Genomic DNA, 27,563 nt, shown 5'->3' with positions numbered 1-27,563 from the left:
CATTTCTCTCTATTTTCCTGGCCTGTGATAACAGTGCAACATGTTGATAATAACACCTTAGTGAACAAAAACGATTTGGTCATGGTAACCTGGTGGCGAGAAGCAAAAAAATAAAATAAAAAATGCAGCAGATTCCTTCCGAAATGTAACATTCAAAACTCTGGGCTCCCCGACCCTGGTGGCTTATAGCCAACCGAATGGCTAGCATCCACATTCAACTGTGATGCAGAAAGAACGTCCATCGGTCTGACCGGCTGTTCAGTTCCAAGCAAAATCTGACACCACGCCATCAGCAACCGTGGGAAGGGTTTCTAAAGAGAAATCAGGCATTCCTCCCCATGTGGGTGGGTGGGTGAGGGAGAGGGGCTTTGGACTGCACCCCACTCCCAGACATGCCCCCCCACACCCAGCGTGTTCACTGAGGAACTGAACAGAGTGCTCCTCACCCACAGTTCTTTTAAGTACCCCATCATTTGTCTGCATCACCACTGCTAAAAGTGTCCTCCTTCTCCTGTGTAAGGCTCCTTACACCTCATTTTTAGCCTGGGCACCTTCCTCCCATTTGGGAAGAGGAAGAGCTGAGATGGACCACAGCTCCGGCTACTGGATCAGGCTGGCCAACCTGACAATAAATAGGATCCATCAATACCTGTCAGTCTTTTTTTTTCCCGATGGGGTTACCTGTCAGAGCAAAGGTATACGAACGAGACCTCAAGTAGCATTTCTCCACCTTGGGTAACCCAGAGGTTCTCAGACTACGACTCCCAGCCATCCTCAGCCAGCGCAGCGAGGGGCGAAGGCTTTCTGGGAGTTGCAGTCCGAGAACCTCTGAGGACCCCAGGTTGGGAAGACCTGCTTCCGGGAGGGGGGGCGCTTTAGGTGATGGGTGGTCCTGCGTAAGCAGAACATCAGCACCTGGTCTCAGAAAGATCCCCTGGGGGTTGCAATCCTAGTCTCCAGGAAAGGTCATCCGGGAGCTCCCCCAGGTCTTGACACAACCCTCTAACTACTACACCACACTCTCCCTTTCCTCTTCAGAGCAGAAGCACCTCCCTCTCCTCTCCCTGGTTCACCTGGAAGGCTCAGGTGAGGCTTTTCAAGGATTGGTTTCTGATGGATTTCAACCTCACTTCCCCAGGGGCCAGATTCAAAGCACCGGGTTTTTGTGTGTGTGTGTTTGTGGAGTTTTACAAAGACCACCCCCCCCTGCAGGAGGCCAAAGACTTATATTGAGCACCGCCAGGTCCTCCCCCTCCAGGTCTCTGCGTTTGGAAGGCGAAGGGTCCGTCCCACTGAGCTCGTTCTTTGAGGTGGTGGGTGGTCAGGCGGTGCCACGCCGAGGGGCATCTTTGCAAAACCGTCTCCCCTGGAAGCTTGAAGGATGCAAAGGTAAGAGGACTGGGAGCATTGAGGAGGGGAGGGGAGGGATGGTGGGAGTGTGGGTTCTCTGCCTCCGATGCAATGCAAAGGAAGAAGGCAAGCTGGGGCCAGAAATTCTCCCTGGGTCAGAAAATGCAAGAAAATAGAGGTGTCTCGTTCTGTGGGTTTTTGGGGAACTGGAGAATTCCCCAGGCAGCATATACTGACCAATGGCATTTCTGGAGCAGTTAGTCCAAAAAAACACACATACACAGATTTGTACACTTCCAATATTTTTGGTGGGGCTGGGAGGACAGAGAGGCCAAGATCCTCATGGTTGCAAAATGATCTCCACGGAGAATAAAGGACAGAGAAGATGATCATACTTCCTCTGCTGGAGACGCAGATGCCCGACTGGACTGGACTGGGCAAAAGGGAGGTACTAAACGTTGCGGGTCAGGAAGGCCAAGCTAACTTTGCAATCCCATAAACAACGACTGGCAAATTAGTTCTGTAAAAGGGGTCTGACGTCTGAGTAAATGCAATCCTGTATTCTTCTGCTCAGGGGTCAGCCCCGTCGCGTTCCGTGGCACTTCCTCTCCAGTAAGTGACGGTAGGAAGGAAGTCCTTTTCGTGCAAAAGTGGTCTGTAACACAACTTAATGAGATTGATCGATGTTGTGGATTCCTTTTGGGTCTTGGGGGGACGCAGTTCATGGAGTTCAGCGGGAACCAATTACTTTTGAGATTTGAAAGAATTAGTTACAAGTAACAAGTTAACTGATTCATCTCCCAGTGACAAAAGGTCTAAGTGAACTTACATTAGGATTGTAACTAGCAAAAGGTGACCCTATTTTTGTGGTGAAGGGATGGTTTCTCACTTCCTTGTTCTAAGTTTACTTATTGATTGTGAATTTTTTTACTTGTTATAGATAAGGGGCAAATCTTGAACATTACCCAGGAGTTTCGTCCTCTGTTTTCAAATGCCACCGAAACAAGGTTATTTGGAAGGTGTGGATTTTGGGAGGAATTTATGTTCTAGGATGCAGGATGTCAGTTTAATCAATAGAACGAGAGTTCTTTATGCACCTCTAATAATAATGAGGCACCGTCAAGTCAATTCTGACTTATGGTGACCCTTTCCAGGCACTTCTAAGCAGAGAATACACAAAAACGGTTTGCCCTTCGCTTCTTCTGGGGCCGCCCGAGGCCACCCAGATCTCCGAGGAGGAGGCCCAGCGTGGGGAATCGAACTCCCAACTTCTGGCACCACATCCGGAGACCTCAATCCCTGAGTACTCCACCCAGCTTCCATAATAATCATGTCCCATCGAGTCAGTGCTGACTTATGGCGACCTTTTTCAGGGTTTTATAGGTAGAGAATATTCAGAAGTGCATTACCCTTCCCTTCCTCTAGGGGCACCCTGGGACTGTGTGCAGCTGGCCCAAGGCTACCCAGGCTGGCTCTTCTCTCTGGAGATGCACAGTGGGGGGAATCGAACTCCCAACCTCTGGCTTCGCAGCCAGAAATCTAAACCACTGAGCTCTCCAGCCCATCTACTCAAGGGTAAATGATTGAGAAGTGGGGTTTTTTTGTTGTTAACCTACTGTCTTTTTCTGTTGCATCTTTTCTCCAACCAGCTTAAAACAGCCCACATGGGGTAGACCTTCTTCCCACAACCTCCTCTTTGTGAATGGGACAAAAGCCCCCACCTCTGACTTGGTAGTAAAGTTGTGACTACCACCCCCCCCTCTTTTGGCCAGCAAGGGAGAGAGGGACCCCCTTTCACGCAGGTCTGTTTGCTCCTGCGGAACTGGGAGAGTTTTAGTAAAAAAAACCCACTGCATAGGCATTACTAAAAGCGTCCCTCCATTTCCTCGTTAGGGAGACCTCTGGTACCCGTGCAGAGCGAATGAAAGAAAATGCCGGATTTTATCTTATCCAAGGAGGCGTTGAGAAGAAACACAACACAATCTAAAAATCCTACTAAGGCAGAATATAAACACAGTGTGACTTAAGAAAGCGAAGGATGTGTACGCATCTTTTGAGTCAACAACATCGGTAAATGATACTGAACCCTAACATCTTCACCCACCTGCCCACAGGTCTGTTTTAAATTTACTTGCCATCCCAAGGCTTATTTTGGTTCTATGGCTAGCCACCACGGCTACCATGAAAAAAACGTCTCACTCGGATCCACTTGCTTTCACAGCCAAAGAGTGGGAGAAAATTCCTTGACTTCTAAGTTAACGATCGCTAAGCTAGCCTGAGTGGCATGTGCCTGTTCATCATCATAATCACTAATATTGCTGAGTGCTCATGTCATGATAATGTCCTTTTTGTGGCTTTGTGCCAATCTGTAACAAGAAGCGCAGATCACTTCGTGGATGATGGTGCATGACGGCACGGCTGAATCCGCTGGCCTGCCCTTACGGCACATCCTTCTCTCCTGCTGCTCCTTGGAGGAAGCCTTTCTAGGAGAGGGTTTTTCCTGTTGCCCTTCTATCGTGCCTTAGAGATACCCTGTGGCATCTGAAATCAGATGCTAAATTTTACAGCAGCACACTTCCAGGTCCTAGGATAAATATCATTATTACCTGCAGTTCTGTGATCAGGCACAGACACTATCCATGGAAGAAGCGCAGATCACTGTTTCACACATCCTAGCAGATCACCGAATTGAATCTGCCTCTTTGCTTGAGCACCGGACAAGGCTATTGCTGTGGATGGAGAGTGGCCAACAATGGCGCCTTTCAGCCAATAACACCGGCTCTTTAGTGACTGTCCCTGGAGACACAGGACAGCCCATCTACTCAGCCAGAAGAATGGGTTGATTCCTTTAATTTCTGTTTAGTCCTGCTTTTTGATGCAATGGGCAAGGGGGCTCACAGAAAGATTTACAAAGACAAAAGACCATTAGATTGTCTTTCTAAGATAAAACAAAGGGCTTAAGAGATCACAATGGGCTCAAACTGCAGGAAGCCAAATTTTGGTGGAATATCAGAAAAATTCTTAACTGTTAGAGCAGTACAACAAGGGAAGCCATGGCCTCAGTAGGTGGTGAGGGCTTTCACGCTGGAGGCCTTCAAGAGAAATTTAGACCACCACCTGGCAGATCTCCTTGGATTTGTATTCCTGCCTTGAGCAGGGGGGTTGGACTCGATGGCCTTGTAGGCCTCTTCCAACTTTATTAGTCTATGTTTCTATGACTGAAACACAATGAAGTGGCCTATATGTCTTGCCTAAATCAAATCTATGGAAGACTGTTGACATCACTGGTAATTTTGGTCATTAAAGACTTCCTCCTGTCTCTTCTACAGTTTGTGCAGCTCCCAAGTCATCCATCTCATTGTCTGTAAGCCAGGGGAGCTGGTTGACCAAAGGAGGAAGTCTTTATTGAATATTCCATCACCCGATCTCAAGAGCAGGGAAGGCTCACTCATAAAAGATACTTCCGATACTCAGATTGGACTGTTGATTCAATCTTTTTCCCATCCTTAACTTTGGGTAATCTCTTGCCTAGCGAAGAACTCCAGTTCATACCACTTTTTGAACCCCTTTATTCATCCTATAAGTGTATAATCCAACTCTGACTTTTGTCTTTCCTTTTTGTTTGTTTGTTTGTTTCTTCCTTCTGCAGCAGAAGACTTTTATGGGAGAAGCTACGGTTGCTCCAGTGCCATTTCACCTGGAACGTTGAGTTTGAAGACCAGGTAGATGTGGAACACCTCTTGCAGTTCTTGACCTACAAGACAGAATTCACCCCGTACCATAACCATGGCACTTACACCGCCCTCAAGGCATTTCTGTACCACAGGCAGAAGCGCTACTACGAGGCGCTGAAAACGCTCAAGGAAGCAGAAATGTTTCTGGCGATTGACCAGCTGACCAACATCACCTGCCACATCCTGCTGATCTACGGGAACTACGCCTGGGTTTATTATCACTTGAGCAACTATGACATGACGAATCTCTACCTTCACCGGATTCAGCGCATCTGCCAAATGATGTCTAGCCCTGAGCCTTACTCGGTGAAGACGGGTGAAATCCTGGCTCAGAAAGGCTGGTCTCTCCTGGCGGCGGGCTTCCGGAACGGGCCGAAGGCCAAACAGTGCTTTGAAATGGCGCTGAGGCAAGACCTGTTTAATTTACAGTTCTGGTCCGGCCTGGCGGTCTCTCTCTATGCCACTTGGGAGCATCTCCAGACGCAAGAGTTTTGGGGCAAGGCCAAGGAGCTGCTGGAAGGGATCGTCCTCTTGCAGCCCGGAAACTACGAGATGAAAGTCTACTTGGCCACCCTGCTTTGTCGTATAAGCGAGCAACGAGTCAACCACCTCCTGGAGGAAGTGGTGGAGCAGAGCCGAAACCCTGAAGTCCTAAGGAAAGTGGCTAGGTTGTATATGTTCATGCCACAGTCACTACCCCTGGCCATTTCAATCCTAAAAGAGGCCATCGCTCTGGCTCCCACCTACGACATCCTTCACTATGACCTTGGCATGTGCTACAGGTACCAGATGGAAAGAGGATCGCCAGAAGAACGAGCCATGAGCTTCAAGCCGGCCATAGAAAGCTTCCAACGGGCGGTCGAAGTGAATTCTCTGTTTTTCGATCCCATGTTGGAACTGGCCAAGCTCTATGGGATGGAGGTCCCGGATCAGGAGGAAGAGGTCTATGCGAACCTGGCGGAGAAGGCGCCCCACACCAGTGCGTCCTGCCGACAGGCCCTCTGTTTGCAGTGGGGAGATTTCCTTCTCCAGAAGAAGGGGCTGAAGGACAAGGCCTCGGAGAAGTACATGGCGGGTCTCCTAATCGCGGGTGGCCACAGCAAGGAGAAGGACCAGCTGGTGAGGCGCCTGGTAGACTTGGCCAAGAAGTTCCAGGAAGAGTCCGAAGTGGGCCAAGCGGAGACCATTCGCAGCTTCCTGCAGGCGCAGGGGTTACGGGAGGTGCCTGCTCAGAGGCAACGCCCGTGGTGGCTCTCCTACAGAGCCTTGAGATAAAAAGAGGGGCATTTCTGCCACAGAGAAGTCTGAAGTTCGTGGTTCGAGCAGAGGATCCCAACCTTGAGTCCCCCAGATGCACTTAAACTATAACTCCCAGAAACCCTGGCTCATGGTGAAGGCTTCTGGGAGTTTTAGTTCAAGAACATCTTGGGATCTGAGGCTGGCGACCACCGGGTTAGAGAGAATGAAGGACGGGTTGGTGGAGTCAACAGGGTTCTGGCTCGGCACGCCGACGTTCCTTCGTCATTTTCTTGAGGCGGGTGAACCGTTCGTCCTGTTGACAACTTTGGGGAAATCCATCATGTACAGTCCGTTCCTCTAAGTCCCCCCCCAAAAAAATACAATTTGTACCCCTCTCTTGTTCTGTCAAGAAAAATGAACAAGTTGACCAGAGAAGTAGTAATATAAAGTACATCAGTAATGAGATACCACCTGATGCTATTTGCTTTGGGAATGTCATTCTATTTGATGGCTCTTTCTTTCTTTCTTTTTTTTTTTGTCTCCCGACCGCTCCCCCACAATTTCTCTCTTTTCCCCCGTTCCCTCCTCCCAAGGAAAAGGGTGAAATGATATGAGGAAGATGCAATCCATCCACTGTCGTTAAAGGTCACCGATGTTGTTCCAGAGGCACGTGAAGTGACCGGGGAGGGAGGGAAGAGCACGGATCGGTCTCACGCTGGGTGATTCAGGGGCTGCCCTTTCATGGAGCGTGCTGGAAAAGGGGATTCAGCCTATAAACTCTGGTGTTGTTTTTTAATTCTGGGATGGGGGAAAACATGGGGCCCTCGAAAAGGGGTTGGAGTGTGTCTCCCCCACAGTCCTGTACTACAGGCTGTACAGCCTACTGGCTAGAGTGGAGCAGGATGGGAGCCCACTCCATCTGGAGGGCCAAACTTTCCTTGATCTCTGTTTTTAATAGATTAAAATCTTGCTGCTGTTTGATAGGATTCCTCGCCATCCCCCACCCCACCCCACAAGGACCTTTGAGAAAGAGTTGCTTTTTCAGGGAAAGGGTGGGAATCTGTGGAAAAGAGCAAGCCCACCACGCAAGGTGCTCAAGAGGGTGTTCTTCTTTCACCAACTCTTAGTTTTGTTGCCTTGAACACGTGAAATAAAGTTTTCTACTGATACGGGGAAAAAAAGCTGTTGTGTTTCTTTTGATCAATATATTCCAGAACCTTCTGGGATCTGTGAGCTTTTCTAGGTGAGTTCAAAAATGAGCGGTGTGTGGATTTGTAATTTAATTTAATTTTTTTTTTTTGCCATTCAACTCCCCATTGCCTAAGAACCACCACTTCTAGAAAACAAAAAAACGGGTTTGAAATGGTCGCTGTTGGTTCTCGTTCCATGCGAAGGAACCTGAGCCCTTCCTGGTTTCCTCGGCCGGCCTGTTGACCACCAGAAATGAGCCGAGAAATTAGTTACCTCAGGTAAGAATATGTCCAGCCCAAACGATAAGCGCCAGCAATGAACTAGATGCAAAGTGGATAATAAATGCTCCATCTAGATGAGGCCAGTTTTTTTACTTCAGGTTGAAGATCTTGGAATTGCAAACAGCTGGCTGAAATTGGCAAAGGTGGGGTTTCTGTGTGATACCATCGGTGCATGGTCTTGTATTATTATTATTATTATTTGCAAGAATGACTGATCTGCCTGGAGAATTCCTTTATCTAGCTCCTTGTGGACACAAAAAGTCCAACGAGCTGATTCCATTTTGTGGACTTTTTGCTTTTTTTAAAAAAAATCCTTCTAGTTTTCATTCTCTCTTGTCAGATGAAGAATCCTGTGGGACCCGAAGCTTGCCACTACTGTGGCTTTTCGCGGCCCTGACAAAGTCCCTTTCAGCCCAACCACCTTTCACTCCGTTATTTCTTCCCTTTGCAGCAGAAACGTTTTACAGCCGAAGCACCAAAAATTCGGAGGAATTCTGGACATCGCCGTCCCTGCTGGGCACGCCATCGGAAGATTTCTGCGAGGGTTAATCCCAATGGGGGGGGGGAAGTGTGATAGAAATAAAATAAACAAGCCAATAAAATAAAATCAATATGCTAACCGAAGGAGTCTGGAAGTTATAGTCCCCCCCCCAAAAAAAGAAAGCAACTCTTCTAAGCTCTGTAGACAGCTGCCAGGTTTCGGCACACGCCACCTGTCCCAACAGGAAAAACTTCTCCAATCTCTTATAGATTTACCCACCTGTTACCCGTGATGTAAATCCTCACGGCCAGTTGCCGGATCCATATGGAGGACTTGAAAACTGATATGTCTTCTTAGCATGCCAGCAACTTATCACCCAGCATGTTAGCAGCTTATCTCCCTGTCCTTCACTGGCTCTGCCAGCTGCTGCTTTACTCACCAGAATGAGAAAACGTGGAAGATAAATAAACTTCCCTCTGACCCAGGGTCCTGTGAAAGGACGCAGGATTACCATGTTAGGTCTGTTCTGCAGGTCCATGAACCCTTAACTAAGAAGGAACGTTATCCTATGAGCCCAGTTGCATCCAGGATTCGCTGGTTGCCTTTCATCAAGATGGGGCCACGTTGCGGTGGGGCCTCGTGGCCAGGGGTGGGACTGTGGTTCTCCACCGGTGGTCCTCCAGATATTGTGAACGTCAATGCCTCAAACGTCCGACCGTTGCCCATGAAGTGTGGGAATTCTGGGATTTGAAGTCCAACATCTTCCCTAGCTTGGGTAACCCAGAGGTTCTTGGACTACAATGCCCAGAAATCCTGGCCCACACCGCGAGGGCTGAAGGCTTCTGGGAGTTGCAGTCCAAGAACCTCTGGGGACTCCAGGCGGAGAACCACGGTTCTAGAAGACCAACCGTCGAGAATCTACTGGGAGAGGCAAGAAAAGGCCACAAAACCCAGACGGGATGGTCTGCCCTAAAGTTGCCTCATTCAGTCGCTGTTCCAGATCGTTCCTCTGTTTGTCACCTCTCTGGTTGACCCAGGACTCAGCAGTATCGTGTCACAAAGAAAGTTTGGAATAGCTACTTTTTTTGGATGACTCCCAGAATCCTCCACCCAGCTAGGCATGAAGGGGATTCTGGGAGTGATAGTCAAGAAAGAGAGAAACTTCTCATCATTGCCTTAAAGCCATCCCAAGATACATAGCTGCCTGAGGTAACAGGGAAGGTGGCGGCCACTTCACTCATCCATGTACAATATCTGACTGGATGGACCATTGAATTTCACTTCAGAAATGGCCTTGGGATCGTGTCTTCCACAGAGCATGGAAACAGGGCTTGTTTGGACTGCAGGTCCCACGGCTGGCTGGGGGATTCTGGGCATTGTAGTCCTGAGAAGTAACGTTTCAAAGTTCTGGCCCTCTAACACAGCGAAGGGTGGCAAGCTCGTTCGGTCCCACAAAGAGCTTTATGTGGCATCGAAAGCTCAGTCTTCGAATGGAAGGGAAAAGAGAGAATTCTTGAGGAAGAAATGGGACATCTGCCATGCTACACACCCGCCCCCCTGCATATGCTGCCTAAGGCTGGCGTCTCCCTCCGCTTCAGGCTAGAGTTGGCCCCATTTCTCTAGGGCTGAGATGTAGCCCCCTCTGTCTGAGAGCCTCCCCTGGACATGATGCCTGAAGTTCAGGTGGTTCCGGTGGGATCCTGGGAGATGATTTTGCCATGAAGTCACTTCCGATGGTGGGTCTATCTTCTTAGTAGAAGGGCGACTCTCTTCCTGGAGGGAGGATGAAAATAAGTGGGGCTTAATACCATTTACAGTGGTGTCTCGCAAGACGATGTTAATTCGTTCCACGAAAAACACTGTCTTGCAAAAACATCATCTTGTGAAACGGGGTTCCCCATTGGAATGCACTGAAATCTATTTAATGTGTTCCAATGGAAAAATCATCGTCTTGCAAAAATCATCCATAGAAAACATCGTCTTGCGGAACGCGGTTCCCCATTGGAATGCATTAAAATCTATTTAATGCGTTCCAATGGGGAAAAATTGTCTTGCGAAAATCGACCATAGAAAATATCGTCTTGCGGAGCACAATAGCGATCACAAAACCCAATCATCTTGCGGATTAATCGTCCTGCAAGGCAATCGTCTTGCGAGGCACCACTATATTTCCTCAGATATAAAACTTAAAGCAGACCACGAGCTTCTTCTATTTTAGTTTCATCACCAGAGAAGATGAGCCAACGAGCATTGTGCTTCGAACTTTGTGACTTGATTCACGATTAGCCAGAGGACCGTCCAGATCCGAGTCCGACACTGTAACTACTACACCACACAGTCCTTATGGCTATTATATTTTGGTTTAATATAAACCGATATAAACCCTCCAGAGACTCCAGCAACAGCTTGCTTCCAACCGTGTTGCAGAGTTATCTCTAATCCTGCAATCCATACGGACATGAGTAATGAAGAGGCTGGTCCTTGAGAAATGCTACGAAGGAACCAGCATGCATAAATATCTCTCACCCACCTCAAGCCGATGGAGGTGGATTTTTTTAAAAACCTTTTCTGGTCGATCATGGAGAAGCTTGCATTCTTTGTGATTCTGGTATCAACTGCTTTTGGCCAGATGGACTTCGTTGGGTGAGTACAGACGGAGAAATGTGGGCAAACTGAAGAATAAGATTTATCTTCACAGTCATGAAATGAAATGGCTGGATAGTTCAGGAGTTTAGGTCAGTGGGGAGTTGGATTGTGTCCCCCCCATTGTGCCTCCTTGATGGGGCTGGACCGGATGACCTTTGGGGTCCCTTCCAGCTCTGCTGTTCTAAGGCGATGAGGATGTAGGTTATTATTCTTTTAGTGCACAGACCTCTTTATTTATCATTTTGGTTTCCTGTTATTTTTGCCGAGGAAGGAAAACTAGGAGGGATCATAAAGGTGGCATCTTCACGACCACATTTCAAAGGAATCTGGTGGAGCGGCTTCCCTGTTTGGTGGCATTTTAAGCTGACTTTTCCATATTTTAAAATATTAATAAATCATGTCTTCCAATTCCTGGAGCCATTCAGATGCTCCTTTTTCAGACACTGCGCTGTTTATTCAAAATCTAAATTGATTCAATCTGTATAAGACAGGAAGGGTAACCATAGTTTTACTTCCAGAGAGAGAGAGAGAGAGAGCAGAATTTTTTTTGATATTCACATGATCCTTGCGCTTGGATCTTTTGAGGAGGTCCCTGACACCTACCACGTCTTAAAATCAATTCTTGCACTGAAAAACACATGTTTTTACTGATTAAATTATTGATAAAATTATTTTATAGACTCCAAAATAGTTTTTGAAGTGCTAAATCTACTCGCCTTCAGGTGGGAACATATTCGAATTCAATCAAAAGCTTTTTAAAAAACTTCTTGAATCAAACGACTGGCTAAAAACTACATGTGGGGAGAAAAATTAAGTGGTTGGGCTACAGCTCCCAGAATCCTGGCTAGACAACCTGGGGGATGATGGGATTTGTAGTCTCAAAACAAGCAAACAACCACCCAAACCCACACACATCTTTCGTAACTTACATCACTGAACCGACATCAGCTTAAATATTCAGCTGGGTTCCGGTGTACAAATGGACGTATTGTGTTATTAAAAACCTTATTCGAAACATCTTGAATGATTCCTCTTCATTAGTATATAAGCGGGGGGGGGGGAACTGTGCCATCTCAAAAACAAAAGCAGACAAGCAAGCAAAAAAACCCCAGGGTGAAAAAGGGTTGGTTTGTGAGCACCCACTCTAGGTCATGCTGTTATTTCCTAGCAGAATTGACTTGTTCAAACTTCTCAGACCCTTTAAATGTCCAAAGTCCGCTCTGAGCTGCAAGACCGGATCATCACGGTGGCCCCCGGCTTCTCTTTCTCCTTCTCCAGAGACCAGGTTCTCCGCGTCCGGGCAAACGGGGAAGAGCAGCTGGCCTGGCTGAAGGAACTGGGGGCACTGGAAGACCTACAGGTAAAGTGGAGAGGCCGTGTGCCCCCCTCGGCTTCCGGGAAGGGGGGAACCCACCCCAGGAGTGGAAGGTGCTGAACACCCGACATGTCATGCCGAGGGCAAATCATCCGTCCGTCCGTCCGTCCGTCCATCCATCCATCCATTTAATGCTCATTCTTTCTTTCTCCCACTAGATTTAGTTTGATGCTGGTTTTATTGCTCTTCCATATTGTAATAATTTATTGTATTTTACGTTAGAATTTTATCTTGTTGCTGTTACCTCTGGTTTGTGTTTTTTTTTAGTTATTGTTACTGTATTTTGCATTACTTATTGTTACTTCATTTGTTTATTTGCCTGGGTTTGAACTGTTGTAAACCACCCAGAGTATTGGCTTATCACTAGATGAGCAGTATCTATCTATCTATCTATCTATCTATCTATCTATCTATCTATCTATCTATCTATCTATCTATCTATCTATCTATCTATCTATCTATCTATCTATCTATCTATCTATCTGTCTGTCTGTCTGTCTGTCTGTCTGTCTGTCTGTCTGTCTGTCTGTCTGTCTGTCTGTCTGTCCGTCCGTCCGTCTGTCTGTCTGTCTGTCTGTCTGTCTGTCTGCTTTAATATCATATGCTGCCTTGGGTTCTCTTAGTCTTGAGGATAAATCTGGGGGGGGGGGGTGTTAATTAATAAAAATGAAATTTTAAAAAGGAATGAAATGAAAGGGACCTTCTGAAGGTAATGAACCCTTACAGAATGGCTTACAAAATATATAAGTCACCAATGTTAGCCTTTAAAAATGCAAATCCCGTTGGGGAGGTGTTCTGCAAGCCGGTGTCAAACGGCATCGCTCCCCATGGTGCTGACAAGCTGCTCATGAACACGTTGGAGGTGGCACGGCCGGGCATGCGCCTGGATGACACCACTAGTGCTTCATTGGCCTGTGGCGCATTGTCGCCATGAATTAGGCCGTCTTAACATACGCACGTGAAAATCACCAACAGAATGCGGGCTGTAAAACTATAACGTGGGAAAACACCAAATCGTATCATGAGGGGATGCATTCCCTTGGTCGGAAAATGTGGGGAATTTTACAACAACCAGATGTGTTTGGTGGGGACACGGGAGAGGGCATTCCTGGTGGCTGCTCCCAGAGACTGTGGAACTCCTTCCCACTGGAGGACAGCCTGGCCCGCTCTTGGCTGTCCTTCCACAACAACAACAACAACAACAACAATTGATGGTTGTTGTAGGTTTATCGGGCTGTTTGGCCGTGTTCTTGAGGTTATTCTTCCTAACATTTGCCAGTCTCTGTGGCTGGCCTCTTCAGAGGACAGGAGTCAGAACTCTGTCTGTCCTTTTGCAGGCTGTGTTTTTCAGTGCTGGGAGCCAGATTTTGTAGAGTTTTAGACTTTCTTCTTTTTTGTTGAAGCTCTGCTGGTATTTGTGGATTTAAATTATGTTTTTAGTATTGATTTTATTGACTGTTTTTAATAAAACACTTGTTTAATCCTTTATAAATATTTGCGTAACTTGCTGTTTTTACTTTTTAAATATTGGCTTTGAATCACTGTAACCCGCCTTGGGTCCTTTTAAGGAGAAAGGCAGGGTAAAAATATTTTAAACAAACAAACAAACAAACAAACAGTAGATGGCTTGAAAAGGAGTGGGAGATAGTATTCTGTGGAGGTGAGTGAGAAACAAGGGTTATCCTGGTGGAGAAGATTTTGGGAGTCGTAGTCCATGGAAGTGATGCTTTCCCAAGCTCTCTGATTCATGCTAACTTTGTTTTTCTTTCGAAAATAAGATTGATTTCTGGAGAGGCCCCTCGAAAGCCGACCTCCCAGTGGACATGAGGGTTCCCTTCCACAGCCTTCAAGCCGTCAAGGTCTTCCTGGAGTCCAAGCGCATTCCTTACACCATCATGATCGAAGACCTCCAGGTGAGGCCACCTGGAGCGGAGAAGGGGGCTCCCTCCTGCCTCTTGACCCCGGACGCCCAGGGGAGGTGTCTTGCCCGGTGCCTTCCCCCCTTCCTGCAAGTCCTGAAGGACAAGGGAGAAATGACAGGGAAAACAGATGTTTTCTGGCTCCATAGTTAGATACCTAGCTCATTGAGCTATCCAGCCAGCTACCTTTCTTAGGAGAAGGTGATAAAGCATTTTCCCTCCAGACACGCAATGCTGGATAGCTTCTTAACCGAGCAACTCCACTCTCCTATCAAGCCAGTGCTTAGGTCTTGATGAACACACACCAGCAACATTCCCTCTAAGTTTCTGTCCCGCCGCGCGGGAGCTTTGCTCCATGTGTGCAGGGGTGCCACCTGCCAAACCGGCTGCCACCTGCCCATGCGCAACCCCTAACAGAGATCTGGGCAAGCGCATGTGCGCATCGCTTGGAGAGAACATTGCACACAAGAGAGAATTTCCCGTGGGATTTTCACCTCTGAGAGGACTGTCTTGTGCTACTGGCATCCCATATTTTGAACCTGAATGATAGAAGTGTGAGCTTGGCATACATGTGGCCACCTCATGCTCCCTTGTAGGAGAATTGTAATCCCCTGGAGTTGGAGGACATCCAGTTGGTAGTGGCCGAACTTTCCTTTTAACAGACAGGATTTGCAAAATTCCGGAAAACTACCGCTCCCTGGGTGCCCTTTGTGTTCATTACCGTTATCGTTATCATTGAATACAGGCTTTGTTGGATCAAGAACGGGAAACTATGCTGTTGGCCAGGAAGTCTGAAAGAAGCGTTGGGGAATTCAGCTTTTCTTCGTACCACACCATAGAGGAGGTATTTACGGAGCTTCTTTGAGCCTAACCTTCTCCCCTTCCTCACCCTCACTGTGTCTTGTGTTAAAGTTCCCCATAAACGAAGACATCTCTGAGCGCATAAGTGCCCGTATCACGACATGAAGCTGCAACAGGAGTGCCCTCTGTCGAAATGCAAAGCAAAACGTCGCAATCGGATGGGGGTCATGCATCGGGCTTCGTGCTTGCCTCTTCTTCCATCATGTGGTTCTCAGAGATTTCAGCCTCCTTTCCGTTGGCCCCTGACAACTATCGCAGGCTTACAGAAAGGTCTCAGTCAATGGTTCCCAACCTTGGGCCCCCAGATGTCCTTGGGGTGAAACTCCCAGAAGCCTTCACCACGACCTGAGTTGGCCAGGATTTCTGGGCGTTGTAGTCCAAGAACATCTGGGGACGCAAGTTTGGGAACCCCCCCTGGACAACATGTTTTGGGAGGGTGGGACAGAACTTCCAGTGGTGAAGGCCTGCAGTATTTTTCTCTATTAAAACAAATTGGCCTCTGGACAGACATAGTACCTATTGTCCAGACCAGCGTGGCAAGATCAGGCCAAGCTGTAAATCTTTGTCTTTCAGATCTACAGCTGGATGGATGATTTTGTGGCTGAAAACCCAGACCTGGTCAGCAAAATTGAGATCGGGCAGAGCTACGAAGGACGACCCATCTACGTTTTGAGGGTGAGACGGAAAGGCATGGTCCGTCCGCTAAGGTCTTCCAGGTCAAAGGGCATCATCAGAACTCTCCAGGACCCATCCTGTTTTGTGTTGCCTCTAGGCAGAGAGACGAAGCTCGGGGCAAATAGATTGGAGGCGAAGACGCTTCCAAGATATCTCACTTAAGGAGTCCAACTTCGCCCCACACACCCAAAGGGTGGTTCTCACATCTTTCCTCTCCTTGAACCTGCTAACCACTGGGATAGTTGGTAAATTGGATGTGCAGAGAGGCTCTTCATAGCCATCCCCCCCCACTCGTTAGCAGTGTCCCAACACAGGCTGCTGGATAAGTGCATATTAATCAGTAAAGAGCAGGTCTTTGGGGAAAGCAAAGCGTGATCTTTGGAAACGGTTGCTCAAAGCAACCCTTTCGAATCACGTGGAGGTCAAGCCAACCAGATGGATTGGGTCATGAAGCTGCTTCTCCGCCTCCTTTTTAAATTTAATGCTTGCTGATTCCCTTTGCAGTTCAGCACGGGAGGAGACAAGCGCCCGGCCATCTGGATCGACACCGGCATTCACTCCCGGGAGTGGATTACCCAGGCGACAGGGCTATGGACAGCGAACAAGGTGATTGTGCTTGGGAAGGACGCCTTTTCAGGCTGGGAATTGGCAGCTTATTCTTATTTCAGTAGAAAGGAATGGTATACAGTAGGACCCCAGTATCTGCAGGATCGGTATCCACGGTTTCACTGATCTGTGCTCTGAAAATATTAAAAATATTAAGGGAAAAAAAGCAAGAAATATGCATTTTCACCATGCATTTACTAGAACTGGCTGCTAGAAAGAGACAAAAGTCCCGTAGTCTTGTTTTTAAAAAATACATATCATAGTCTCTGGCTCCCTCTAGTAGCCAGTTCTGGTAACACACGTTGAAAATACTTTTTTCTGGATTATTATTATTTTTATCATGCTACCATTACCGCTGAAAATAAGACAGGATCTTCTATTACTGTATTTTTTGCACCATAAGACGCACTTTTCCCCCTCCAAAATGTGGGTGGGGAAGTCAGTGCGTCTAATGGTGTGAATGCAGCAATTTCGTCACTGCTGGCCCCGTGGGGGGGAGCGTCGCAAGGGTCCGGGTGAGCCTTCCAGGACCCTTGCGAGGCTCCCCCACGCCCCCACGGGGCCAGCACCGGCGAAATCGCCAGCTTCCAGGTGGGGGGAACGTCGCAAGGGTCCTGGGAGCTCACTCAGATCCTTGCGACGCTCCTCCCACCCACGCACCGGCCAGCACTGGCAAAATCGCCAGGTTCTGGGAGTGTTTTGAGGCTTCCCAAGCCTCAAAACACTCCCAGAACCTGGCGATTTTACCCCCCCCCCTGGTCCCATGGGGGGGTGGGTGGAGGGTGGCAAGGGTCCAAGGGAGCCTCCCAGGACCCTTGCCACCCTCCCCCCACCCCCCCACGGGGCCAGCCCTGGCGAAATCGCCAGGTTCTGGGAGTGTTTGGAAGCTTGATAAGCCTCCAAACACACTCAGAAGCTGGCGATTGTAAACACCCCCCCGCTCCGTGGGGGGTGGGTGGATGGTGGCAAGGGTCCAAGGGACCCTCCCTTGGACCCATGCCACCCTCCCCCCACCCACCCCCACGTGGCTAGGGGGGGTAAAATCGCCAGCTTCTGGGAGTGTTTGGAGGCTTGGGGAGCCTCCAAACACTCCCAGAAGCTGGCGATTTTACCCCCCCCCCCGGTCCCATGGGGGGGGTGGAGGGTGGCAAGGGTCCAAGAGAGCCTCCCAGGACCCTTGGCAGGCTCCCACCCACCCACCCCCATGGGGCCAGGGAGGTTAAAATCGCCAGCTTCTGGGAGTGTTTGGAGGCTTGGGGAGCCTCCAAACACTCCCAGAACCTGGCAATTTTACCCCCCCCCCGGGTCCCATTGGGGGGTGGGTGGAGGGTGGCAAGGGTCCAAGGAACCCTCCCTTGGACCCATGCCACCCTCCCCCCACCCACCCCCACGTGGCCAGGGGCGGTAAAATCGGGAGCTGGCGATTTTACCCCCCCTGGTCCCATGGGGGGGTGGGAGGCTCCCTTGGACCCTTGCCAGGCTCCCACCCACCCACCCCCACGGGGACAGCGGGGGCAAAATCGGGAGCTTCCAGGACCTTTTCTGAGCCTGGAAAGGCTCAGAAAAGATCCTGGAAGCTGCCTATTTTGCCCCCTCTGTCGCCCGGGGGAGGCAGGGTGAGTCTCCAAAGGGTCCTAGGGTGTGTTCTAGGACTCTTTGGAGACTGACCCTGCCTCCCCTGGGGGCCAGAGGGGATGAAATCACCACCTTTGGGGGCTCTTCTGAGGCTTGGGAAACTTCAGAAGAGCCCCAGAAGGTGGCGATTTCACCCCCTCTCGCCCCCGAGGGAGGCAGGGGGAGGCTCCAAAGGGTCCTGGAACACACCCTAGGACCCTAGGGTGTGTTCCATAAGATGGACCTCTCCATAAGGCTCACCAAATTTTAGGAGAAGAAAGCAGATAATTTTTTCCTGTTTTCTTCTCCTAAAAATTTGGTGCGTCTTATGGAAAGGTGCGTCTTATGGAGCGAAAAATACGGTAATTTTTGCTCCAAAAACACACATTAGGGCTTATTTTCAGTGGATGTTTTATTTTACAGTCATGTCATCTTCTTCTGGTTGCTGCACAGTGGTGGAGAGCAGGGTTTAACTTAACTGGGGTTTATTTTTGGGGTAGGGCTTATATTAGGAGCATCCTGAAAAATCCTACTAGGGCTTATTTTCAGGTTAGGTTCGTATTTTCGTGGAAACAGGGTATGTATAGTGTTCACTATTATCTGAAGTTTTCAGCATCCACAATAGTGCTTAGAACAAACCCCCTGTGGCTATGGGGGCCCTATTGTATTGCTCTTGCAGTTATAGGATGGGGAAGACCCTCATTCAGATGGTCTACTCAGCCACCACTAAGCAACCTTGTAGCGGCCAACGAGTCTTCTCCAAGTCTACCTTCCAATGATGATGGGAGGAGAAAACAGGGAAGATGGAGGAAAAAATAGCACATTTTCTCTACCCATTGCAAGAGAGATAAAACAGATCGTCACTCAAATTCAATTTTAGAGACATTTCCAAGGGACAAATGCAACCGGGGTAGAGCTTGCATTCTTATTGTTGATAATAACGAAGCCTTTAGAAAGAGAGAATGAGAGACAGAGAGAAAGAGATCTCTAGCTTTTAGAATGGGATAAAAACATACACAATTGGACAATCCTCCGAAGGCTGCTCTCCCATGGAGCGGGGAAGCTCAAGAGAATTAGATCGGAGAACGGCCAGATGCAGCCTTCGGAATCATAGAGCATAGAATTGTGCTCTGTTGTTTTTAAAAAGTGTTTTTTGCATTGATTTCATTGCCTGTTTTAAATTCTTTTTAAACATTTGGATCCTTACTGTTTTTAGCTTTTAAAATATTATTACCTTCTGATGGTTGTAAGCCGCCTCGTGTCCTTTTAAGGAGAAAGGCAGGGTAAAAAAATATTTTAAAGAAATAAATGATAAATAGATCCAGTTCCATCATTGGAAGAGTCCCCCACTTGATTTGTATCAAGGGCTCGATTCTCCCCAGCGTTTAAAGCCCTACTGCTCATCCTCACGTTGTATCCCTCACTAGTTCACATGGCAGATGGAAGTGAGTAAGGGAAAACCAGCAGAAAAAACGTTTGCTTCCTTTGCAGATCAACAATGAATACGGTAAGGATGCCTCGTTGACCTCCATCCTCGACTCCATGGACATCTTCCTGGAGATTGTCACAAATCCTGACGGCTTTGCTTATACTCACAGCACGGTAAGTTCTCCTGGAAGGTCAGGTCAGGAGACACCCAGATGCACTAATATTAGCCGTGCTCCCTAGAGCAGATTCTCTAAAGATCTTTTATAGTTCTGCAAAGTTTAGGGGTTTTTGTTCTGCGCCCCAATTGAACTCCTTTATTCACGGGACCAGGATCTGCTGATTCGCTTAGTCATGATCTGAAAATATTAAAAATATTTTTTTAAAATCCCCCAAATATATCTTTTCAACAATGAAGTTTCCAGAAATGATCACTAGAGGGAGCCAGAGACCATACAATTTGTATATACTATCATTCACTAGAGAAATATATTTCTATCATGTCATTACCAGAACAGGCCATGAGAGGGAGACAGAAACCATACTGTGTGTACACACACACACACACACACACACACACACACACACACACACACACACACAGAGTGGTGCCTTGCTTAACGAGTGCCTCGCTCAACGATGAATTCGCATAACGATGGCCTTTGCTGGAAATTTTGCCGCCTCACCTAACGATGTTTCCTATGGGGGATTTTCGCATAACGATGTTTGGGACCTTGCTTCACTTAACGATGACAGTTTTAGGTCCCCTGTTTCGCTTAACTTTTTTTTTTACAGCCCTGTTTTCGCTATTTTAAAAATATTCTAAAATGTTTAAAAAATGTTTAAAATGCTTGGAATCATTAGTGCACCTAATAAAACCTTCGTTAAAGTAATTTGGCTTCGTTCTGAGTCTTTTTGAATTTTTTTGTGATTTTTTTTTCACCATTGAAATGTATTGAATAGGCTCCTATTGGAACGGATTAACCAGTTTTCAATGCATTCCTATGGGAAATGGTGTTTTATTATTATTATTTTCACATAACGATGTTTTTAATGGAACCAATTAACATCGTTATGCGAGGCACCACTGTATTGTTGGTTGTTATAATAGGGTTTGCTATAATCCATGCTTCTCAGCAGCCACAGGAATGGGAGAGAACTTGGAACTGATCCCCCATGGTTACAGGGGTCCCCCGGTACCATTTCAGCTATACAAGACTTCTTCTTTAAATAATAATTTTAGAATATTAGAAATGCAGAGCTGGAAGGGGGCCCTCGAGATCATCCAGTCCAGCCCATGTCAGGGAGGCCAAGTGGGGAATCGAACTCCCAACCTCTGGCTCCGCAGCCAGAACCCTAAACCCCTGAGCTATCCCGCAGTTCCTGCACAGCGTGGTCAGTTCCAGCCATTTAGCTCACAACGCAGCCCAGCTCATGTTAAGTTTTCTGCTCTTCTAGAACCGCATGTGGCGCAAGACAAGATCGATCAACGCTGGGTCTTCCTGCATCGGAGTAGACCCCAACCGCAACTGGGATGTTGGTTTTGGAGGCAAGTGAGACTGGTGGAGGATGGAAGTTGTAGTCCAACCCATAGGGAAGCCACCAGGTTGGGGATACGGCTGGTTTAGGGCCATGTATATGGGAAAGATTTCCCTTTTTGTACTGTAACTTCCATCATCCTTCAGTGGCCAGGCTGGCGGAGGGATTCTGGACGTTGTTACTCTAAAAAGTAACATTCACAACCCATGTTCTCATGCGGGGGACCCACAAAACTCACTTTGCTTCTGTCCGGATTCCCCGACAGGTCCCGGTGCTAGCAGCAACCCCTGCGATGAAACATATCACGGAGCCTTCCCTCATTCGGAGAGTGAAGTGAAATCCATCGTGGACTTCATCCTGGCCCACGGAAATGTGAAATCTGTGCTCTCCATCCACAGTTACTCCCAGATGCTGATGTTTCCCTACGGTTATACGCAAGAGCCAGCCGCGGACCACGAGGAACTGGTGAGACCCGATCTCGCCTCCCAACGCGGGGCGGCCAGGAAGGGCTGAGTTTCAGCTGCCAAGACCTGGGGGTTCCCTGGTCCGATGAGAAAATCGGATGGCCTGTCCCGACGTCCGCTGGGAATCCTAATTTGGGTGCAGGACGGAGGCTGAATAAATGAATTTTTGGGGGCTCAGTCCCTCTCACCGTCTCTGTCAAAAGCTTCCAAATGCCGAAGAGGTTCTGGAAAACGGGAGCCCAAAACTAAACTTTTCCAACTTTCTGGGTAAAAGCTACTCTAAGCGAAAAAAAGAAACAGGAAAGCAAGTCTAAAAAGTTTCATGAGATCGCTTATAGTTTTTATTTGTCTGGAGGATAATGTGGTTCAGAGAGTCTGCTTTTTAGCAAGAGAATTTTACAAAAATGGACCACACGGAGCCCGTCCTATGTTTTCGGCCCATCGTGAGAAGACAAGAACTCACTGGGAAAGACAATCATGCCAGGAAAATTTGGAGGCCGCAGGAGGATAAGAGGAATGAGATGAACGTGAGATGGATTGACTCCCCAAGGAAGACCCAGACATGGATTTGCAAGAGCTGAGCTGTTGTGTAGAGGCCATTTGGGAGGTTGCTAATTCATAGGGTTGCCATCGACTGGAGGCAACTTGACAGCACATAACAACAAATGGATAATGTATTTGCGAAGGCTTTCACGGCTGGGATCTAATGGTTGTTGTGGGTTTTTCAGGCTCAAGACACACTAATCAACCATCTAGAGAAAAACACAAAAGCCTATCTCACAGCCATAAATACTGCACTCCCAAGCCAACTACACCAGAGCACAGAGTGCTGTCCTCTGAAGATGCCCATGGCCACAGAGGCTGGCGAAACGTTAGGAAGAACAACCTTGAGAACACAGCCAAAGAGCCCGAAAAACCCACAACAACCAACAAGTGGATAATTCCCATTAAATCAACAATGTCTCCAAAAGGTCCCGTCCTCAACAGCCTGGCTCAGCTCTTGCAAACTTAACCCTGTGGCTTCCTTGAGGGAGTAGGTGCATCTCATATTGGGTCTTCCTCTTTTCCTGCGGCCTTCAACCTTTCCTAGCATTATTGTCTCTTCCAGAGAATCCTGTCTTCTCAGGTTGTGCCCAAAGCAGGACAGTCTCACTTTCATCATTTTTACCCCCAGAGAGATAGTTCAGGCTTGATTTGATCTAGGACCCCCCCCTTGTTCCATCTTTTTTATTGTTAGCCCCCCGCCCGAGTAGACTTTGGTCTAGATGGGCAGGGTATAAATTAAATAAATAAATAAATAAAATTTCTGGCCGTCCAGGGTCATCCGCTAAGCTCTCCTCCAACAACACATTTCAAACAAAGCTTTCACACCCGTACATGAGGATCAGGAAGGCCATTCCGGAATTGATTCAAGGGTGTGTGTGTGTCTATTTTCCAATTGAGACCAGCCGTTGGATTGTGGCCTTAAGGTCTCCGCTGATACGTGCCGTATTTTGTTGTAAGCTTTCGAGAGTTCCGGCTGTGGGAGAAAAGGGGGGAATACATAACGAACCCAATAAACAAGGGGGCCAAGAAAACCCACAGCGGTTGCAAGGGATGATGAGGGAGGACCCCACCCACCGACACATACCTCAACCATCCTTTTTCTCCCTCCCCTCATTTCTCACGCAGGATAACCTTGCTCGAGAAGCGGTGGCCGCTTTGAAGGAAGTGTACGGCACAGAATACACTTTTGGAAGTTTGATCGACACCATTTGTAAGTGCTTCCTGGCAGATAGCTATGGGGTTGAGGTCTCTGGCTGCGAGGTGGGGAGTTCGAATCCCCCCCGGGGGCCTCCTTGACAGAGGACTTGAGGATCCTGAGGGTCCCCTTCTGGCTCTGCCCTTCTGAGGATGAGAGGAAGCTCCAGTCTCTTCAGTATTTGGCTCCCTCCCCAAGCCACTTAAGCATCTTCCCTGCATCACCAAAACAAAAGCCAATACTGTTTTGTTCTCTTTTTTTTTTAGCCATGGCAAAGGAAAAGTGACTCAATATCTGATTTAAATTAAATACCCATGCCATTTTGTTTTTTAAAATATACCACTACCTGTGTGGGAGGAAATAGAACCTCAGATAGACTGTTCGTAGCCTTAAACTTCCCCATGTTTGCAACGATGGGGCATGGAAGAAAAGTGTCTCCCATTCTTCTTTTAAATGGTACGGTCTAGGAGATCCCTAACCTGTCCTTTCTCTGCACATAGAGCAATATATTTCCGCAGGCAGAGATGCAGTTGCAGGAGCCAAGCTAGATTTTCAGACCTTCGTAAATACGCCCCACATTTATATACGTAGCATTTTTCAAAGAGATGCCTCCTTTCCTCTGTTTCATCAGGTTGGGGGGTGTACTCTGCCTCGGCAAGCCTTCCCAACCATTAAAGAAAAATTAATGATACGCCATGCCACCAATGCAAGACATGAAATAAAATGAAGGATGGATTTGCCAAGGTGCCATTATAACCCATCAAATAATTTAAAATAAACACACGTAGAGTACCGTATTTTTCTGTGTATAAGATTCTCCCATGTATAAGACACCCCCCCTTTTCTAATCCAAAATTAAGAAATCTAAGTGGGGCTTAGCAAGTGTAGGGGGAAAGGGATCAAAACGCTGCAGGATCACTTTGATCCCTGCTTTCCCCTCCACTTGTTTTTGTTCTTTCCTCAGCTTAGTTCCATGTATAAGACGGCCCTCAATTTTTAGTCTAAAGATTTTAGACAAAAGTATAGTCTTATACACTGAAAAATATAGTAGCTACAGAAACGGGTGTGAGCTGAAGAGAAAAACCAGAGACCGACGATGGAGAGGGTTAGAATCATATGGATTTATTTATATTTCTTTTTTAAAGGCTGGCCTTAAAAAGCTCAGAATAGCTAACCCAATGTCCCAGGAACCGGTTAAAACCTCTGAATAAGCCCCCCAGGATAAACAGTTTTAGAAGACGTAGCCCTGTGCTACTAGATCAGGCAGAAACAAAATAAAAACAAAGAAGGCAAAGACTTTATGCCACTTTAAAGGCAAATCACTAGTTTTTACTGTGAGGACTTTTGTGGCTCAAGTCCACTTCCTCAGACCTAAGAGTGAGATGGGGCAAATATTTATATATGTTCTCCAAACAAAGTGACTTTTGTTTGTTTCCTGGGCGTGAGTCAAATGTTGCACAAGTTGTGCCCAGGAAACAAACAGTCTCTTTATTTTGGGAGCAGGGGTAAGGATTTGCCCCATTGTCCCACTCTTATGTCTGAGGAAGTGGACGTGTCCACGAAAGCTCCCATTATAAAAATACAGCAGTTCGTCTTTTAAGGCGCTTATACCACGTCTTCATCTTTTTAATTTTGTTTCTGCCTGATATACACCAGGCATAAACAGTGGGGTCCGAAACCAAACAGGATTTCCTTCCGTTTTCTGCAGATCAAGCTGACGGGACCACCATAGACTGGAGCTATAAGAACGGGGTCAAATATTCATTCACCTTCGAACTCAGAGACAGAGGTCAACACGGCTTCGTTCTGCCGGCCGACCAGATCATCCCGACGGCCGAAGAAACCTGGGTCGCTCTGCTGAAGATCATGGAACATGTCCGGGACCATCCGTATTAAACGCCAGCCCCCGTTCAAGAGCCAGGTGGAGGGAAATCACAAACCCAAAGCCTAGGCTTGGAGCAGATTAATACAAGATGCACTTTCAGATCAGAGCCTGGGAAAATTCCCTTTTTAAATGACATTCCAGCACAGCTGGTGGAAGCTGGAATTTTTTTTTAAAAGAATCTTTTCTGAGCTTCCATCATCCCATACCACTGGTTAAGCTGACCACGGAGGATGAGTCTTGTAATCCAACAGATCTTGTTTTAATTTGATTGATGCGTTGATTTTCATTTCTGTCCTAGACGGTTTTATTACATTGGTAGGTCACTGCCTGGAATAGGGCTATTTATGAATGGGACGGTAAACAAAAACAAACCAAAAAACAAACAAACAAAGAGTTTCTAGAAGGCCACGCATTTTAGATATGCCCCTTTTTTTCGTTTCTCTTCCTTCTGGAAGTCCAGCTGTGTTGAAACCTCCTAGGAAGCTCAAAATTGATATCCTTCTGGGAATGATTGTGGGCTCGTGGGCTTCCACCCTCCTGTCCTTTGCTGGCCACGAACTTGTAGTAGTCATCATTTTTTATGTGTGTGGTTTTTTTTCCTTTTAATTTAGATGATTTCTCCAGGTTTTACTTTTTTAAAAAGGACTTTTTCACATCTACCTTGAAACTTCCTTTTTCACGTTAGCCCATGGCAAAGGCATTCTTTTGCTCTCTTAGAGGAAGAAAAATGTTGGAAGGATTTTAAAAAAAAACCCACCCCAAAAGATGGAAGGAATACAAATCCTAGCAATAAAAAAGGCATACCCTTAAGAGTGTGGCTCCTTATTGTCTCATCTCCTTCACAAAAGGGGTCGTGCAGGAGGGCAAAACACAGTGGAAGAACGGGATGTGGGTGTGTGTGTTGATTTCTCACGAGGGAAGAAATATTACTAGAGGCATCCGTTACTCCTCGGTAGGGGTTGTCTGGTGCACAGCATCCCATTCTCTGAGATTTCAGCCCGAAAGCTGAACCTGGGAGCTGGACTTTTCCGAGGTGTCACCGACAGACACCTGAAATATGCTGCTGCATCGTTTTGAATTCTCGGTTAAATTTCTGTCACTGCACCGTGGAAGCGCAGGGGATTCACCGAGCCGAATTAGCTTCAAGTTCTCCAGAGCAGACCACCCCTTTCCTCTCATCCATTGGCACTTATGGTCTCGATAACAAACTCCGAGACATTGAACGGTAGAAAGAATAAAACATTTCATTTATTGGCAGGGAACGGAGAGCCGCGAGCTAACCACAAGGCTGGCAGGAGCAACATAATCATTGTTTTCCACAGGGGAGACAGAGAGAGAGAAAGAGAGAGGAGGAAAAAGGCTCAGAGCAGGGAGGCGGGGCTCTCTTTGAATTCAGAGGCAGGAGGGAATGGCTGGATAAACTGACAGTCACCCCCCCCCCAGCCCGGAAAGATCCCTCCCAGCTACACCTTCAAGCAGGATGCAAGGTTGCAAGTCACCCGCAAAGGCAAAAGGTGAGGAATTGACTTGCTTTTGAGCCAGGCGAGGCTGGAAATCGTCCTAAAGTGACACCCAAGTAAATGAGACCAACATCTGGATAAAACTGCACTGGCCAGGATAATGTGGCAACCAATGGCTTTAGGGGAAAAAATCCCACTGTTTTTCAACAGCCAAGCAGGAAGCAAAACCCATTGAAGAGCTGCAACCGCTTGGCGGCCATTCCTGAGGGAGCTTGCGGCCGAATTCTGAATTTCTAGTCAAGTTCCAGGGCGCTACACAGTAAAAAGTACACCAGGAAGATCCGCTTCACGTTTGCCTGATAGTCCACCCCTCTCTCATTAACCGGCACTTAAGGTCTCACTCTGAGACATTGGTAGGAGAAAGAATTTTTTTAAAAATGTTACGTTACTTACGACTGGGACTCGATCAACGGCAAACTAACCAAGCACTGTTTGGAACAGACTAAAGAGAGGGAAAGGCACTCCTCAGAGAGGCGGGGCTCTCTTTGAGTTCAGAGGCTGGAAGGAATAATTGGTTAGTGCTGGTTAGATTGACAGTTACCCCCAGCCCAGAAAAGCCCCTCCCAGTCACTCAAAATACAGGCAGCATGCGAGGTTGCAATAAAACAGTTCCGGCGTCCCTTTGGATCATCCCTCTATCATACAGGCGGTTTTTAACAAGTCCCAACCTGCTTCTGGGGCTTATGGATGACTCACGGCCAGCCCAGGGAGAGTCTCGCACTCAGGCCCCATATGCTGCTGGCCAGGGCCTGTGCTACAGGAATGTGCCACCCCGGGCACTTGCGTCTGTGCCCCAAAAGGCGGGATAAACCCCAGCATGCCCCTCCCCAAGCTGTCTGTCTAGCCCCTGGCCACTGCCTCTGGCTTCTGAATAGGGCAACCTTGTGCAAGTGAGACCCACGTGCAAACAGAGTTGGACTGGGCCAGTGAGCCCGGGTGCCAAGCTCAGAACGGGGCAAAGACAGGCTACCATGGAAGCCCCCTGGCCATCAAACTTTCTCCACCTTTGCCAGGCAA

General features: G+C 47.6%; 2 protein-coding genes across 4 annotated transcripts; both read left to right on the top strand.

Annotated features, from left to right (window-relative positions):
- The first annotated feature begins 664 nt into the window (after positions 1–664).
- Positions 665–7,501, top strand: LOC110089537 (interferon-induced protein with tetratricopeptide repeats 2). Of its 3 annotated transcripts, XM_078376658.1 has the most exons (3): positions 665–1,389; positions 3,244–3,464; positions 5,000–7,501. In XM_078376658.1, exon 3 carries the CDS (start codon positions 5,223–5,225, stop codon positions 6,357–6,359), a length of 1,137 nt encoding a protein of 378 aa, XP_078232784.1. In that variant the 5' UTR covers positions 665–1,389; positions 3,244–3,464; positions 5,000–5,222; the 3' UTR covers positions 6,360–7,501. The 3 variants fall into 3 exon arrangements, with proteins under 3 accessions (XP_078232784.1, XP_020668342.3, XP_020668341.3); XM_020812683.3 differs by lacking the exon at positions 3,244–3,464 and having other exon boundaries at positions 5,003–7,501; XM_020812682.3 differs by lacking the exon at positions 3,244–3,464.
- Positions 7,502–10,854: 3,353 nt separating this feature from the next.
- LOC110089540 (carboxypeptidase A1) lies at positions 10,855–26,016 on the top strand. The gene is made up of 11 exons (XM_078394803.1): positions 10,855–10,919; positions 12,201–12,282; positions 14,076–14,210; positions 14,962–15,060; positions 15,651–15,752; positions 16,257–16,358; positions 19,464–19,574; positions 20,856–20,946; positions 21,202–21,401; positions 23,072–23,156; positions 24,850–26,016. The coding sequence occupies exons 1-11, from the start codon at positions 10,855–10,857 to the stop codon at positions 25,035–25,037; spliced, it is 1,260 nt and encodes a 419-aa protein (XP_078250929.1). The 3' UTR covers positions 25,038–26,016.
- The last annotated feature ends 1,547 nt before the right edge of the window (positions 26,017–27,563 follow it).

Source organism: Pogona vitticeps, chromosome 5 (genome assembly GCF_051106095.1).
Source record: "Pogona vitticeps strain Pit_001003342236 chromosome 5, PviZW2.1, whole genome shotgun sequence".
Classification (NCBI taxonomy): domain Eukaryota; kingdom Metazoa; phylum Chordata; class Lepidosauria; order Squamata; family Agamidae; genus Pogona; species Pogona vitticeps.
The sequence above is the reverse complement of the archived record's forward strand: the minus strand, read 5'-3'. Positions and strand labels throughout refer to the sequence as shown.